The 15742-nt window shown below is 37.2% G+C and overlaps 1 protein-coding gene across 2 annotated transcripts in view; it reads left to right on the top strand.

Annotated features, from left to right (window-relative positions):
- Window positions 1-5238, top strand: part of htr1d (5-hydroxytryptamine (serotonin) receptor 1D, G protein-coupled) — a 36935-nt gene extending 31697 nt beyond the window's left edge. Inside the window, exon 2 of one of the 2 annotated variants that reach the window (XM_087289181.1) lies at window positions 2927-5238. In XM_087289181.1, coding sequence (XP_087145307.1) covers window positions 3553-4713 — 1161 coding nt within the window. In that variant the 5' untranslated portion in view covers window positions 2927-3552 and the 3' untranslated portion in view covers window positions 4714-5238. 2 annotated transcript variants of the gene reach the window in all.
- The last annotated feature ends 10504 nt before the right edge of the window (window positions 5239-15742 follow it).

Below are 15742 nucleotides of genomic sequence, written 5' to 3'. Positions count from 1 at the left end.
TGGCTGATTTAAGCCCTGGCTGGGTCAGTTGGCATTTCTTTGTACGAGTTTGCATGTTCTTCCAGTGTTCGCATGGGTTTCCTCCGCATGTTCCGGTTTCCACCACAGTCCACAAACATGCGCTATAGGTGAATCGAATAAGCTAAAATTGGCTGTAGTGGATGTGTGAAAATGTGAGTATGGGTGTTTCCCAGTGTTGGGTTGTGGCTTGAAGGCATCCGCTGGAAGGCATCCGCTGCGTAAAACATGCTGGATAAGTTGGCGGTTGATTCTGCTGTGACGAGCCCTGATTAATGAAGGGACTAAGCCAAAAAGAAAATTAATGAATGGTTTCCATAAATTCAATAGAATACACACAGCCGTGATGAGCAAAAGAGACTTTTAAAAATATGACATACAGTGTATGCTACCTACTACTGAAACAGTATTTTATTGTATGATTGAAGGTGGAAAATTTCTGTGAACTTTATGCCACAAAATCTGTCAGCTGAGCTGTCATCCTGAACCTGGAATATTCCTATTATCCATGTGCCATTTATTGGGTTAACATGCGGTGTGTTCTCCGAGTCACTAAGCGTATATCCTGGCTACTCGACCAACACCATTTACCAGAAAAAGTGTCAGGTCTTATTGGGTTGTATGACCTTTATGCTTTCAATTACAAGTACGGAAATAGCATGTTTTATACATGAAGGGCAGAGGACATGTTTACTTTGCAGAATTTCAATTTCAGATCCGAATGCTTGGCCCTAAACAGCATCACATAGAATTTAAATTGCACCACAATTATTATTTTTCCCCCCACCTAGTTTGGAATGTATGGATTCATGACATGTTTTGATATGTTTTCCAGTAGGGTTTTCTATAAATATTCAGATAGATGCATGCTTGTTTCTAACTATGAAGAAAAGGGAATGCGTGTGCGCTGGGACTGCAAATGTTTAAGTGAAGATGCTGACAGCTGAAATGACTGATGTGTGTGACCTGACGGCAGGAGAGTGAGCACCGACCGCAGTTTGCTTTCTTTTTTGCCACCAGGCCAAAGCTGGATTGCTTGCAGGTGCCACGACACATTGTTAGTCAGACAGAGAAATTCTGGAAACCCTATGGTGACAGGTTTCCCCTGGAGGCACAATACTCGAGATACTCATCAATCAAAGCTTGAGCCCGAAAAGCAGAGCCAAGGGTAAAGAATTATGTAAATGCAGGCAAAACTTGCTACTTGAATTCTCTTGAGTTTATAATGAAGATATCAGAAAAATAATGAATTCCATTTGCAGCTCAAGTAAGGAGAACAAGAATGTGAGGTTGTGCATGCACAATGGGTTTCATTATGGATGGTGTGGTTGTGCAAGAATAAAAATCTGAATATGACTTCCTAATATTTTTAAGCACTTCTAGCTTTCTCCTGTAATCCTACAAAACAGCATGAAGGAAGATTAAGAGCTCTGGAAATTAAAATAGCACTCCCCTGCTGTTCACTACCTACTCACCGCTAATTTAAATGAATAAGTTATTATGTGATGTTTACACACACTTTTAAAGAAAGGGCCTAATTATGTTAATTCTGGTAAAGAAAGGGATGAATTTAAGCTTTAACCTCACTTGGCCACATCAAATATACTTTAAAATACAAACATCATAACAGTATCCTTTTATTTACCATATTTGTCAAGAATGCTGTGAAATGCTGTGAAGTGCTCAGATGCTTTCCTAAATGTGGACTTTTACTATCCATTTCAACATCTCTCTCCAAGCATCACGTGTCTGGATGTTATTCTATTTGTAATAAACGAAGGAAATAGAACTACATTTTGACTTCAAGATGGGCACTGAATCAACTAAAGTCTTTTCAAAAAGTCTTTTCAATGACATATTGACAATGAGAAAGTGTGAATAAGTTTCAGGCTGCAGTTCACTCAGCGGCCACCGGAGTCAATAACACTGCATACTAGGCTTTTGAAGTCTGGAGGAACTGGATGTTCCGACTGACTCGACTTCAGTATTGTGATGTATTTCCAGCTGGAAAAAAAAAATGGTTGTATTAAATATTGAATTGAGGGCTCCGTTTGAACAATTCCTACTCACCATCTCTCACTTGCAGAAAACAAAAGATAAGAGAGCAGTGGTTTAAGATATTCTGCCCAGGCTATCAAGCTGATGTCACCAGAGGAATTCCATTTTCCAATTTCCATTTCCAATTTTTAATTCTATACTACTTGACAAAAGTCTTGTCGTCAATCCAAGTTGTATAGGTCAAGTTGAAGGTCAAGGTGCTCCAGGATTGGCCAGCCCAGTACCCAAGTATAAACATTATTGAGCATGTCTAGGTGAGATGAAGGAGGAGGCATTGAAGATGAATTTAAAGAATCTTGATGAACTCTGGGAGTCCTGCAAGAACGCTTTTTTTTGCCATTCCACATGACTTTATTAATGTTAATTGAGTCATTGCAGAGATGTATGGATGCAGTCCTCCAAGCTCTTGGGGGTCATACACAATATTCATTCTTTTTTCACTGCAGCATGACTTTGTTTTCTATACTGTACAATATTTCTGTTAAGCGACAAGACTTTTGTCTAAGCAAAGTCAGAGCTTAATATAGTAATAAAATAATTAAATATCAAGGCACGATCATATTTTATTTTGGCAAAATAAGCAGAATCTAGAGGCCTTTGCCTTTTGTAAAAGTCACCTCTGATACCGAATGATCAACTACAAATCAAGTTATTATTTGCTGTTCCTTAAACTTGGATTGGCAACAAGACTTTTGTCAGGTAGTGTATGCAAGTTTTGAAAAATTCATTGATCCTCTGATTTATAATCATCTTACAGATCCAACTCAGTGTGTGTGTGTATGGAGAAAGACCAAAATCATGAAGTGTTTTCTGGAGTTCTCAGTTCTTTTCCTCTTTCTCTCTGTTTCAGATCTTCACTTGGATTGATTTCTTTCATCTGGACTAACACCTACACAGGGCCAAAACGAGAACTTTCAACAGCTTTTGGTGTTCAGGGAAACTGCAAAACCAGCCATCCGTGGATGTACAGGGAATGAAGGAATATTCTGTGCCATTAGTCTGAAACAACAGAGCTTCTGCTGACCAACTGGAGAATAAATTAAAAAGTCTTCCACCAGTTCATATTACCCAAAATTGAGGGATCTCATTTTGGGATCTATCTCAAATTGAGAAGAATAGCAGTATAAGGAACAATAAAGAAAATAATGAGCAGTGATTTAAGGGCTAAAGGAATATTTTTATAACTTAAGTCAAGCACAAAGGGTAACGCTGGCCCCTTGTTTGTTCTGTGGCATTTAACTTGCTGGGTTTCAAAAACAAAGCAAAAAGAGCACAAAAAGAGTAACAGCACCTTCAACCATGAATTACCACTCACATTTATCAGCCATGACCTTCACAAATGTAAAGCATTACCAATATCTCCAACAGCCGAACTAGAATTACTCTTTCACCTCGAGATGTTTTCATGGGATAATTAATCCTTAACACCAAAAAAATCATGCATAGATGATGTGAAGCGCTGCTGAACCATGCAACATGGATCTGTTCAACAGCTCCGATGAGTTTTTCCTCATCAATGCCACAGTCAGTCCCACAACCCTGGAGTCCTGGGACGACGCCACGCTCCTCAGTCTGCAGATCTCCATCTCTGCCATGCTAGCAATCGTCACTTTGGCCACAGCTCTGTCCAACGCTTTTGTAATCGCCACGATTTTTCTTACACGCAAGCTTCACACCCCTGCCAACTTCCTGATTGGCTCTCTCGCAGCGACAGACCTCCTGGTGTCCATTTTAGTCATGCCGATCAGCATCGTCTACACGGTCAGTAAGACTTGGACTCTGGGTCAGATTGTGTGTGATATCTGGCTATCATCTGATATAACGTTCTGCACGGCCTCCATCCTGCATCTATGCGTGATCGCGCTGGACAGATACTGGGCCATCACGGACGCCTTGGAGTACTCGAAACGGAGAACCATGCGACGAGCAGCGTTGATGATTGTCATAGTATGGGTGATCTCCGTCTCCATCTCTTTACCTCCTCTATTCTGGCGGCAGGCGAAGGCTCATGAGGAGCTCACGGAGTGCATGGTCAACACCGACCAGATCTCCTACACGCTCTATTCCACATTTGGCGCCTTTTATGTTCCCACGGTGCTCCTAATGATCCTCTACGGGCGTATCTATGTGGCAGCTCGCTCCAGGATCTTCAAAACACCGGCGACCAGCGGAAAGCGCTTCACTGCTGCTCAGCTCATCCAGAACTCGGCAGGCTCTTCGCTTTGCTCGCTGAACTCCACTTCTAATCAGGAGGGACATCTTCATGCTGGAGGAGGAGGAGGTATTGGTGGTGGTGGAGGAGGAGGAGGAGGGTCTCCTCTTTTCACAAACAGTGTGAAAGTGAAGCTGGCTGACAGTGTGCTAGAAAGAAAGCGTCTTTGTGCTGCTCGGGAGAAGAAGGCCACCAAGACTCTTGGGATTATCCTGGGTGCGTTTATAGTGTGCTGGCTCCCATTCTTCGTGTTTACGCTGGTGATGGGTGTCTGTAAAGACTGCTGGTATCATCCTGTGCTCTTTGATGTGTTCACCTGGCTGGGATACCTCAACTCGCTCATCAATCCAGTCATCTACACTGCCTTCAACGACGACTTCAAACAAGCCTTCCACAAACTCATCAAGTTTAAAAGATGCTACTGATGTTACGCTTCCCTGCCCTGTGTTGACATCTTCACTACTTAATTAGCGGATTTCTGCAGAAAACACCTGAATCCTGTGAACATTTGTCTGTCATATGATGTGGAGGAGCCAATGTATCCCAATGTTAGTTTTTCAGTGAGCTCCTAAACGCGCACATAGTGTCCGGTCGATGTAGATTACTGTTCTCATGAGACAGCTTGTAAAATATTGTGCCATATTGTTGATGCTTCCTTGTAGTTTAAGAATGCATGCTAAGATTACCAATCCTTCGCTTGAGAGCAATGTTCTCTTGTCTCTGTAAACAATAGCTGTCTATAAACTGCTTTAATGACCAGGAAAGGACTGAAATCAAATTGAGACTTTATTTAAAACAGATATAAATAAATGAAGATTGGTGCTCCCATAGGAACACATACAGTACCATTTATATGGGCCATGGAGGACCATGCTGCAGATCACGGACATTAGCCTAGCCTCCCTAAATAAAAATGTTCATTACATAATATTAAAAAAAAAGAAGCTTTACATTTTGTGGTTTTATGTTTTGTGTGAAAGATGTTTGTTATCACTTTTGATGTCATGAAGATGAAAAGCAGGATCCGGGCTGTGTGGCTCATTTCAGGTCATGACGCAGCAGAAGAAAAGCATATAATGATCAAAAGTTCAAAATCTGGATGTAACAGATGAGAGGAAATGATGGGTTGTGACACAAGGTGCAGCTTTAGCTCTTTTTTTGTCATAAAAGTGCCACAGAAAGAGTTTTTCTAGTATCATTATAACATGAAGGTCATTATTTCTGTCAAATATTCCAATAATGGATTGGATCAGAAGGTTTTTTTTAAAGAAAACACAGCAATAAGAGCCTGTAGACCTGAGTCAGACAGGAATAATGAGGCATATCCCCTGATCGTGCTGCCCGCAGGCTCTCAAACAGCATTTGAGAGTGTGGGGTAAATCTGCGCTGGCCTCAAGATAGATGGTCTGTATATTCACAGTCTGTATGTCAAGAGAAAGAGCTCCTTCTCACTCATATACACAGCAAGAGTGGGGTCACACCCCATAAAATAGATCTTTAGAGACTCATTATGATTCACAACCACCAGTAAATCCAAACACGAATGCATTAGTTTGGTGTGTTTGGTACATGAAAGCTGGTGCAATGTGTATGATGCTTATCAGTGTGTGGCAGTCTTGAAATAGACTAGAAAATCAAACAGATACATCGGTGTGATGTAGAGAACAGCCACACATGGCAGGGATTTTCCATTGACAACTATTCTATTTATAAGGCTAATGACATTTTATGAACCAACATCAGTGTTTTACAAGGAAAAAGAAATATACCGTTGAATTTTATTGCATGAATATAGAGATTTGTTTATTTTTATGTTCCCTAGCCTGAAGTCATAGGTTTGACAATAAATAATCCAGCGTTCAGTGTTGGTCTTGCTGAAAAACCAGCATTCATGCTGACTTCAAAACAACACTAGGGTGGTATACTTCCCATATTAAGGGCTAAGAAGCCAATAAAGAATATCCTGTTAAGCATGGATGACATGAGAGTACCCTATAAAAAATGCTGGGTTAGTATAACCAAAATTGGGTTAATATGGACAAACCCAAATGTTTGGTTAAATTTGGTCCTATTGACCTTTTCTTCTTGTAAGGGCAGGTGTGCAGCCATTTTAATCTTTTTGGCTTGAGACTTAGACGTTGAAAGTAGTTCATTATGCTGCTTGCTGTTTCAAACTGATATTTTATTATTATATTATTGCACTTTTTATGTATAGTCATGAACACACTTGTTTGTAGAGCACATAGATTGACCGTTTTATTATTCTCAGTCATTTCCAGCCTGATCTGTAATTATTTTAAAAAGGATTTAAAATTTTAAAAAGAAGACCCACCCCTTACTCTAACTGTCATTGGGTGATGTGCAAATCGTACTAAATTGTACAAATTAGTTTGTATGAATTAGCCACTAAATCAAAAAGTTACGAATTGCCTTCAGATTGCGTTGTCATTTCTCCCATAGGCGACTGAATCGGAAGTTGTAAAACAATCCCAAAAATGAGTGCACTTCTGCATTGTAGAATAAGGTCAATAAATTTTACAAAGAAAAAAATGACCAAGCTGTTTGCTTTGTCCACATTTTAGCAAAAATGACCTAACAGTACTAAGCATTTTTTAGAGTGCAAGTAAATGATGATGAAACTTTAATTTTGGGTTGAACAACTTCTTTGAAAAAGTTCTCATTTGTTTCATTCAAGTGTTCATAACTCCTTACAAAACAAGACAAATAGATAGAAATTACATAATCATTGGCATGCAGGAAAAGTATTTAGTTGAACAATAATCATGAATAGCATAGCTCATGTTATTTAGTTTTGAATAACTTAGAATAAAGTCAACTAAAATAAAGAGTATATATATTTTTTATTTGCAGACTTTGGTATTTTGATCACAGAGTCTGAACCTATAACCATAAAAATGGGTATAATATAGACCAAAGCCAACAGAAAAAAAAATTAATTAGTGTAGGAAGACGTAAAAAACCCTCCTTTCTTCTGTTGAACCAACAATACCTTTTATTTTTTTTAGTTTTTTATTGGTGTTTGACAAGACAATACACCATAGTATACAATACAACACAGGAAAAAATACAGATTGACTTATTTTTCTTATCTCCTTAAAATAAAATAAATTAAATATATGAATTATAAACAAACATATCCTCTGAAATAAAAAAAAATATATAGTTGAAATAAATTAAAAATAAAATACAAAAATTAAAAGAAATTGTTAAAAAAATAATAAATGAGCTAGTTTACGATAAGAGCTAAAAAAAAAACAATAATAATAAAAATTTAAAGTTCACATTAAGGAGTCAATATTTCCTCTTTCCAATTAATTACTGTGTATTAGATCTGATATCAACTGAACAGGGTAAGCCTTTGATATGAACCAACAATATCTTGCGGCAACAGTAACTTTTTGATTTAGTGGCTAATTCAAATCATTCAATTTAGTACAACTGCTCATTGCCTAATGACAGTTGGGTTTAATAGTGGGGTTTGATGCCACGTTTCTTTTTAAAAATCGTACATTTTTGTATGACAGAACTCATCCCAATTTGTATGAATTATCCAGTAAACTAACAAAACTTAAAATAGCTACATTACTTCCTGAGATCAGGCTGATAGTCACTGCTCCTGTGGTCATCCACAATGACACAGTGTATGAGATAATCGATTTCTGCATCCTTATCCTTGTGAGGTGGCACAACACCCAAATGTGAAACAGTTTGTGTCAAAATCGAGTCAGTCAGTAATTTGCAAGCTGAACTCAACCTAAGGATAAATACATATTGCTCTCCATGTAATTGCTGTTGAAGAAGCAATGATTAAATCAAAGTTATTTTATTCCTATGATAACTATTTTGTAATGCTTGACAAGGTATACATTTTTATACATGTCAGGGGTATCGTAACTTTTTAAAGAAGACACTAGAGGCTGTTTCAAAGCAAATGATCCGCTACAGATGTGATTTGATTTCATGAACCAAAGCTGGAAATATAAATCTCAGTTTTTTTGCTATTGCTTAAAACCAAGATTCTGAGTTTCCTAATTAACTTTTTCCATTTGCAATTATTTGGATTTCTTTGCGTTTCATTACAAGTTCAAACAGCAATTTTGCATCCTTTTTGATAGTTAAATTTCCATTTAAACAGAATAATGGGAACTAAACTACAGTTCTACGTTACGCACATCTCTATTTCTCTTCAGAAAAATGTGTCCCTTGTTTCCCCCTAGTTTGCCTTTTCGCTTCATGCATTATTCATATTCAGTTCTGTGCTCACAAAACAAATTTGCAACTGAATTAAGCCTCATAAATTAAGACACATGCATTTTAAAACAATATCAGTAAACAGCTTATTAAACACAGCAACAAATGAGTTTATTGATTTGCGGATAGATATTTACTAGCGTGAGCAGACGAAACACCATGTGTGGAGCTCCCAAGAATCTGTTTTTCTTGATTTCACGCTTTCGACAGGTTTTTCTTTTCTCTTTCAGCCGAAGCAGAGTGTCGTGAGAGAGCACTCAATAAGTGAAAGGTAATCACAGGTGACACAGAGACGCAATTAGCTAGATATCTCCTGATTTCAGCCTCAGGAAGCGTTTAAATCGACAGCATCGCTGAATCAATTTAAAACAAATGTAAATGTAAATTACAAACAAGCATTACGGTTGGGGCTGTTGGAGAGAAGAGGTGGCCCGTCACCTTACTTTAAAGGAAAATAAGCAAGAAGCTTCAGATAACGTTAAGTTTGCACTGAAACGCGACGGAGAGGGTCAGTATGCATTTAACCTTGCTGGGTGGTGTCTGTCGGTTCACACTTAGAAGAAACAGAGATATGGAGGAAGAAAGAGACAAGGGACAAACAAAATGCACGCACCCACAGAGGAGAGATACAAGGTTTAAATGAGGACAACTTTGAACATTTATAAACACTCGCAAACACAGAGCGCAGTGAACGCACACACACATAGACAGGAGGGAAAAGGACAGCCAAGAAAACAAACAGTGTTTGCCCTTTGAGTGCACATCGATGAGACGTCTCCCTCTGAGAGACAAAACTACTGCCTCGAGAACTGCTGCAGGGGAAAGACACCAGCACTAAAACTGAAGAACTACCTGAACATGAATCAAGAGGAGAACCCTCTTTTTCTCTCCAGAATGACTTTATTGCTTTTGTTTGGAGTCCAAATCCACAGTGGTTTCTAAAATAACTCTTTAATTATTTTTACAAAGTTTCACTCAACTTTGCAAACTTCTGTTTTGAAGTCTTAAACTCTAAAGTGTACTCGGTTGTTTATTTAGGTAAATCAAAGGAAAAAATGACCTAAGTTAACCCAGCAGTTGGATTTGTTTTACCCAAAGAGCAATAAAAACCCTTTTTGAAACTCAAAAAGAAAAAAAAAATCATTAAATGTGTATGTATATGCACATTTGATATTAAGTCATAACATAATAAAAAAGACATAACATTATAATACATAATAATATTTTAGAGATATGAAAGGGTTGTTGTTATTCTCCTAATCAGTTAAAAGTGTATTTTAAGTGTAACATGCACAAAGCTGAAGGGTTGTCCACTATGCTATCATATTTCAAGCTTTAGTTGATGTGTAATGTAGCTGTGTGAACAAAAACAACATCTCTTAATGCCGTCCGCTGAAAGTTCTATATCAAGGGAGACATTGTTTTTACAGAGTTAGCTTAGCAAAGCCTAAAGAGAATTCTTAAGGTGCTGTAATATAATAGAGAAAGCTAAAACGCCGCTATTTCCAAAAGCTACTATTTCCACAGAGCTTGTTCTGTTTTTGCATCTGGGCTTCCAATGGACACAACACAAAGAAATAAGTGCGTACAATTTAATTTTAATTATGTTTAAGAGATTAATAAAAAATATATAGCTAGCATTTGACATAGAACAGCTTCCAGAATCTCTCTTTCCGTGCATTCTACATCTCAAATAACAAACTCTCAAAAGATATGTGAACTTTTCATAATACTTGCCCATGCTTATTCGGAATATATGTGAAAGACACTTGTCAGATTGTATTTTAGAGAGCAGGCGTGAGGTTCAACTGTGTCCTCTGTGCCATTTTCTTTCAGGCACAAACTGACGTGGCTAACAGCTACTGTGACTGACAGTATTTATACAGCGCAAAAGTGCGTGCTTGTAGGGGCATGACGCTTTTTCTGGTGACGTGGAGCCGGTCGGTGAATCACAGCATATTATGTTAGCTGACCAATCAGAGCTTCTTGAGGGCAGGCCTTTCAGAGGAACTAGGAAATAGGACAGTTGTTTTCATGTTAGCCCAGTAGCTGTAAATAATTAAATTAAGAGATATGAAAAAAATAACATGATTTTCTACAAATGAAGCATGAGCATACATTGCTTTGCATCTTATAAACACAAACAAGCCTTAAAAATACACTCTGGGCCACCCCTTTAAGTGCTAGTTGTGGTTGTTCTATGGCGCATTCGCCACTTACATAGCAGACTATGGAAGTGGAAAACTGCAACTGCTACACTAGTAAGAATCTGCTTGTGCATAATGTCAAAGCCCCCTGAGGTGAGGGAGGAGAAGTTTTTATATTCATGTAAACAATAATAATCTTTTACATTTTAAACCTTTCATTTATCATTTAAAAATATATATATTCGTGTGCTGCTCTGCATCCATATGTGTGTAATAAGCAACATGTACTTACATTTGGACCTTCCTATCACTAACATGCTCATGCCCATTTTTATCTTGGTCAATTGCATATTCTATTTCAGTTGCTTAAAAACAGGCTAACAGGCTCTTTTTACAACAGTAGACCTTTTTGCTATAGGGCTGTACAATATTAGAAAAATATTTAGTTTTGCAATAATATATATTGCGATTTGAAGACAATTTCACCAAATAGTGTTAATAGCTCTGTTTGGAAATAATTCATCCATTTAAATTGATTAGAGATGATTCTGTATGGTAGTGAATAATACATCAAATATTATAAATCCATAGATTATTATAACAGAACAAAGTTGAAGTGAAATACACTGTGCAATATGGTTTTCTGGGGAGTCTCAGGTATAAAATGTAATAATCAAATGCAAAAGCAACACATTATAGTCTTCATTATAGAAATAATCCAATGAAATGTGTCTTTATTAAAATTTTAAATAGTACAATATCTTGTGCCAGAATACTTTAAACTCAAACTTTCACTCCATTATAATATATCTCTGTAGTTACTCCACAAATTGCATGTGTCCTAAACTGTGGCTCCTGGTCTATTATGATCTGCTACATATATACTACTTACAGCGATACGACTGTTGCAGATACACACATTGCAATATCGATGTTGAAATTATATATTGTGCAGTCCTGCTATAAGCAACATAGCTCAGGACATGAAAATAATACCTGTGCTGGGCTGAAACTAGCAAAAGACACTAGCATCATGCATGGCACTACATTGTGCCAAATGAATGATATTGTCCAAATTGTTTAATATTAATTGCTGGGTTAAAAATTGTGTTGAAAGACTGTATCCAAGCCTTGCATTTGTCTACATTTGACCCAAATGAAGTTGAAACAACAAAAAAGTTTTTAAGCTATATACAATTAAAACCAACCATGAAGTTGCAAACCCATATATATACATCCCACATTGCATGTTAAAACAATATGAGTATGCAGGACTTTTTAATTTCTCACTGAAGTATCATCATTCTCTTAATGCTAGTTGTATTTCAAAGTGATTTCAGGTGAGGGATGAATTAGATCTTACCTGTTGTTTTTATTGATGCTTTATGGAAGAGGCTTTTCCATAAAGCATCTATAAAAACAAGAGCTAATTATGAAGCAAGACAGCAGTGATGATGAGTGCTGACGGTATTATCTGAAATCCATCAAAGCACACAGTGATCTGGCTGAGGAAGGTTTGCTAACAGACGGGAGGTGCTCAGTTGGGGCTGTTTCTAATAAGACTCCCTCTCATTCCCAGTTATTACCAACAATCAAGGGACACCACATGAGCTTGGTGCTGTTGTCTTGACAAATGACTTGACTAGAAAGCAAATCTGCAACAGATGAAAGTAGAGAATTGAAGGAGAGCGGAATTATTGCGCCAGCACAGAGAGCATGAACTAGCGGGAGAAACTGATGAAAATCAGTAGCCACTGATTCAAAGATAATGATAATTCTAGAATAAAAGGTTAAGGCAGTCTGACATCAAAAAAAGAGATTCTGTCACTAACAGATTGTTGCATCATGAAAAGGGTATTTCACTCTTGGGAAGAGGAGGTTATTAATAAGTATCATAAGGAAAAAAAATTTGACATGATTCATGCTAATGGCTTCAGCTAGTGCTTACCTTAGAGCTTTGTGCAATGCTCCTCATTTGCATTGCTTTAACTATTTCTTTAATATGAATAAGAAGTTCTATATGAAAGAGTTCACAGTCAAAACTCATTCTCATTTAAACCTGCACAACTTATGCGCCTTTCCATGCAATTACCGAATGCATTCATTCATTTTCTTTTCGACTTAGTCCCTTTATTAATCAGGGGTCGCTACAGCGGAATGAACCGCCAACTTATCCAGCATATGTTTTACGTGGCGGATGCTCTTCCAGCTGCAACCCAACACTGGGAAATACCCATGCACTCTTGCATTCACACACATACACTATGGCCAATTTAGCTTATTCAATTTACCTTTAGCACATGTCTTTGTTCTTGTGGGGGAAACCGGAGCACCTGAAGGAAACCCACACGAACACCGGGAGAACATGCAAACTCCACACAGAAATGCCAACTGACCTACCTGGAGCTTGAACCAGCGACCTTCTTTCTGTGAGGCGATTGTGCCACCCACTGGCCACCGTTACACCGCAATTACTGGATACACTATTAAAAAAATTGATTTATTTCTTAATTTATTTTTAAAAATATTTATTTGTTTTTAGATTTTACTATTTGATCTTGATCTCTGCTAGACGTTGAAAATGTTACTCTCTAGTTTAACAAAGCGACTATAATTGAAGTTTACTGTAGTTTGAAACGATACATTGTATTAGAAATAATAATATATTATATTATTTCTAATACAATGTATTTTTCAAATAACCTATACATACAACTACATACATAACCAGTGGGGGGAAAAGCATTCAACACGTCATCATTAATTTTAGAAGAAATATTTCTTAAGGTGCTGTTGACGTGACATTTTTACCGGATGTTGACAACAATCAAAAGAAATACATACAGTATAAGAAAAGAAAACAAATCTAAGTTGTGTATTAAAATAAAATGATGCAGGGAAAAGTTATGGAACACATGAAAGGAGGTGTAGAAAGGCAGTGAAAGCCCAGTGAGCAGCTGATATCTCACAGTAGATATTTAGCAACCCTCTGGACTTCATCATTGTAAATTAATATGCGCTGCTTCAGTCCAACATCTACATTACCAGGATGATAAAGCAGAAACCAGAGCGGACATTTCAGCAAGACAATGATCCAAAACACAGCCAAGGAAACTAAAAAACTTTAAAAGAAAGAAAATTAAGCTGTAGAATGGCCCAACCAATCACCTGACTTGAATCGGATAGAAAATACAAATTAAAGATCAGATTTGATAGACGGATAGACGAAACCCACAGAAATGTTAAGATTTTTACACTCTGTTAAGGTCTGTGAAAAAAATTGCACCTGAGCAATGCATATGACTTCATTCTCCACATGAGAGTCTTATTTAAGCTGCCATTTTGGGAGGACAAAATTGGAATTCCATAACAATTTTCTGATGTATTACATAATGGCTGTAAAGACATGATGACAGAATTTCATAGCAGGGAAACAATAAGTAACTAAACTAAGTTAAACAATACTTTCGTGAGCAAACTTTAACATCCACTTTAAATCTTCTTCAGTTCCACAAAAAAGTTATTTATGTTTTTTATATGTTTCTTATTTTAAACTCATGTTATTTTAAAAACTTTTCACTGAACAAAAGGTTCTTTATGGAACCCAAAAAATGTTCTGTGCATCACTGCAAAATCCCCATTTGACTGCAAGTCCCCAAGAAATCAAAACTAACCATGTTATTTTGCCAGCTCACATTGCTAGTTTTGTGGTGAACAATTCATCAGTGCATATCATTCAGAAAAAAAAATGTTTGCCCTTGCACTGAAATCTGAAAATGCACTTCCTGTTTATTTTCAGTTAAATTATCAGATTGCGTGATTTTGAAGTAATGGGCATGGCTAACATACTTAACCGTGCTCAACTGTCAGTCTTGACAACAAACAGAAATGGCGAGCGGGAGGAGTCTGTTAGGTTATAACTCTTCTAAAACCCCTTTCCCATCTATCTGAATGAAATGTTTTACTCATTTAGCCTGCGGTTGAAAAAATAAGCCGCGCCCACTATTTCTCATTTAAAATTCTATTTTAGTGGGCGCCAACAGCCTAGTGGTTAGTGCATCGACAAATAGCACCAAGAAGTTCGATTCCCGGCTCGAGGTCCTTTGCCAATCCTTCCCCTCTCTTGGCTCCCCATACTCTCCCGTCTGTAAATCTCCACTGTCCTATCAATAAAGGTGAAAACCCCTATGAAAATAATTATACAACTTTTTTTTTTTTTTTAAGGAAAAGCGTCACAAAATGTAAAAATAAATAAAAATCGCAGCTTCCAGTTCATTGGGGCTTTATAAGCATACAAGAAGAAGCTCCCCCACTACAACTGATTCTGGACTGTGGATATTATTTACATAATTCATTAATCAACTTGTGTACAACAAGATGCAGAGTACAAGTGAATAATGTCTGAAAGCATGTTCAGCATGTCAAAACAATGATTGAGTTATTTGTAAAATTATGGAAACAAGCTGTCCTCTGAGTTGCCATGACAATACCTGCTATACAGGAATATTGTGTGTGGGCAGCCATTCATCCAGACCTGCGCTGTCTCTAAGACATAAGAGATATTTACTTTGAGTTGAAGGACCTTTCTGGTAAACTTTTGCTAACCCCTTTTATAACATTGGATCTGCAATTCATACAGCCGTTTTGAGATAACAGGATTTTCCTTTTTACCATGACCTGCCTTGGTGGGTCAGTCAAACATGAATATATGGCTGTCAAACTGGCATCTATTGTGAATGAATCACTAAAAATGACTGGAGTGCTGAGACGTTCAAGACGATGTTAAAGCGAACACTTTATAAAAGATCTTATTTGTTCTCTGGAAAAAAATGCACAAGCAGTTTGAACTAAATATATTTTTATAAAATTCTTTTAATAAATCTTCTCCAAACATATTTAAGATTAGGCCTGTCATGATAATCAATATATCAACAATATAACCTCTTTTATAACATTGGATTGAATATTAAATATATGGCTGTCAAACTGGCATCTATTGTGAATGAATCACTGAAAATGACTGGAGTGCTGAAAC

The sequence above is a fragment of the Danio rerio genome, chromosome 17, assembly GCF_052040795.2.
Source record: "Danio rerio strain M-AB ecotype USA chromosome 17, GRCz13ab, whole genome shotgun sequence".
NCBI classification, from domain to species: domain Eukaryota; kingdom Metazoa; phylum Chordata; class Actinopteri; order Cypriniformes; family Danionidae; genus Danio; species Danio rerio.
Note: the sequence above shows the minus strand (reverse complement) of the source record. Positions and strands in the feature narration are given on the sequence as shown.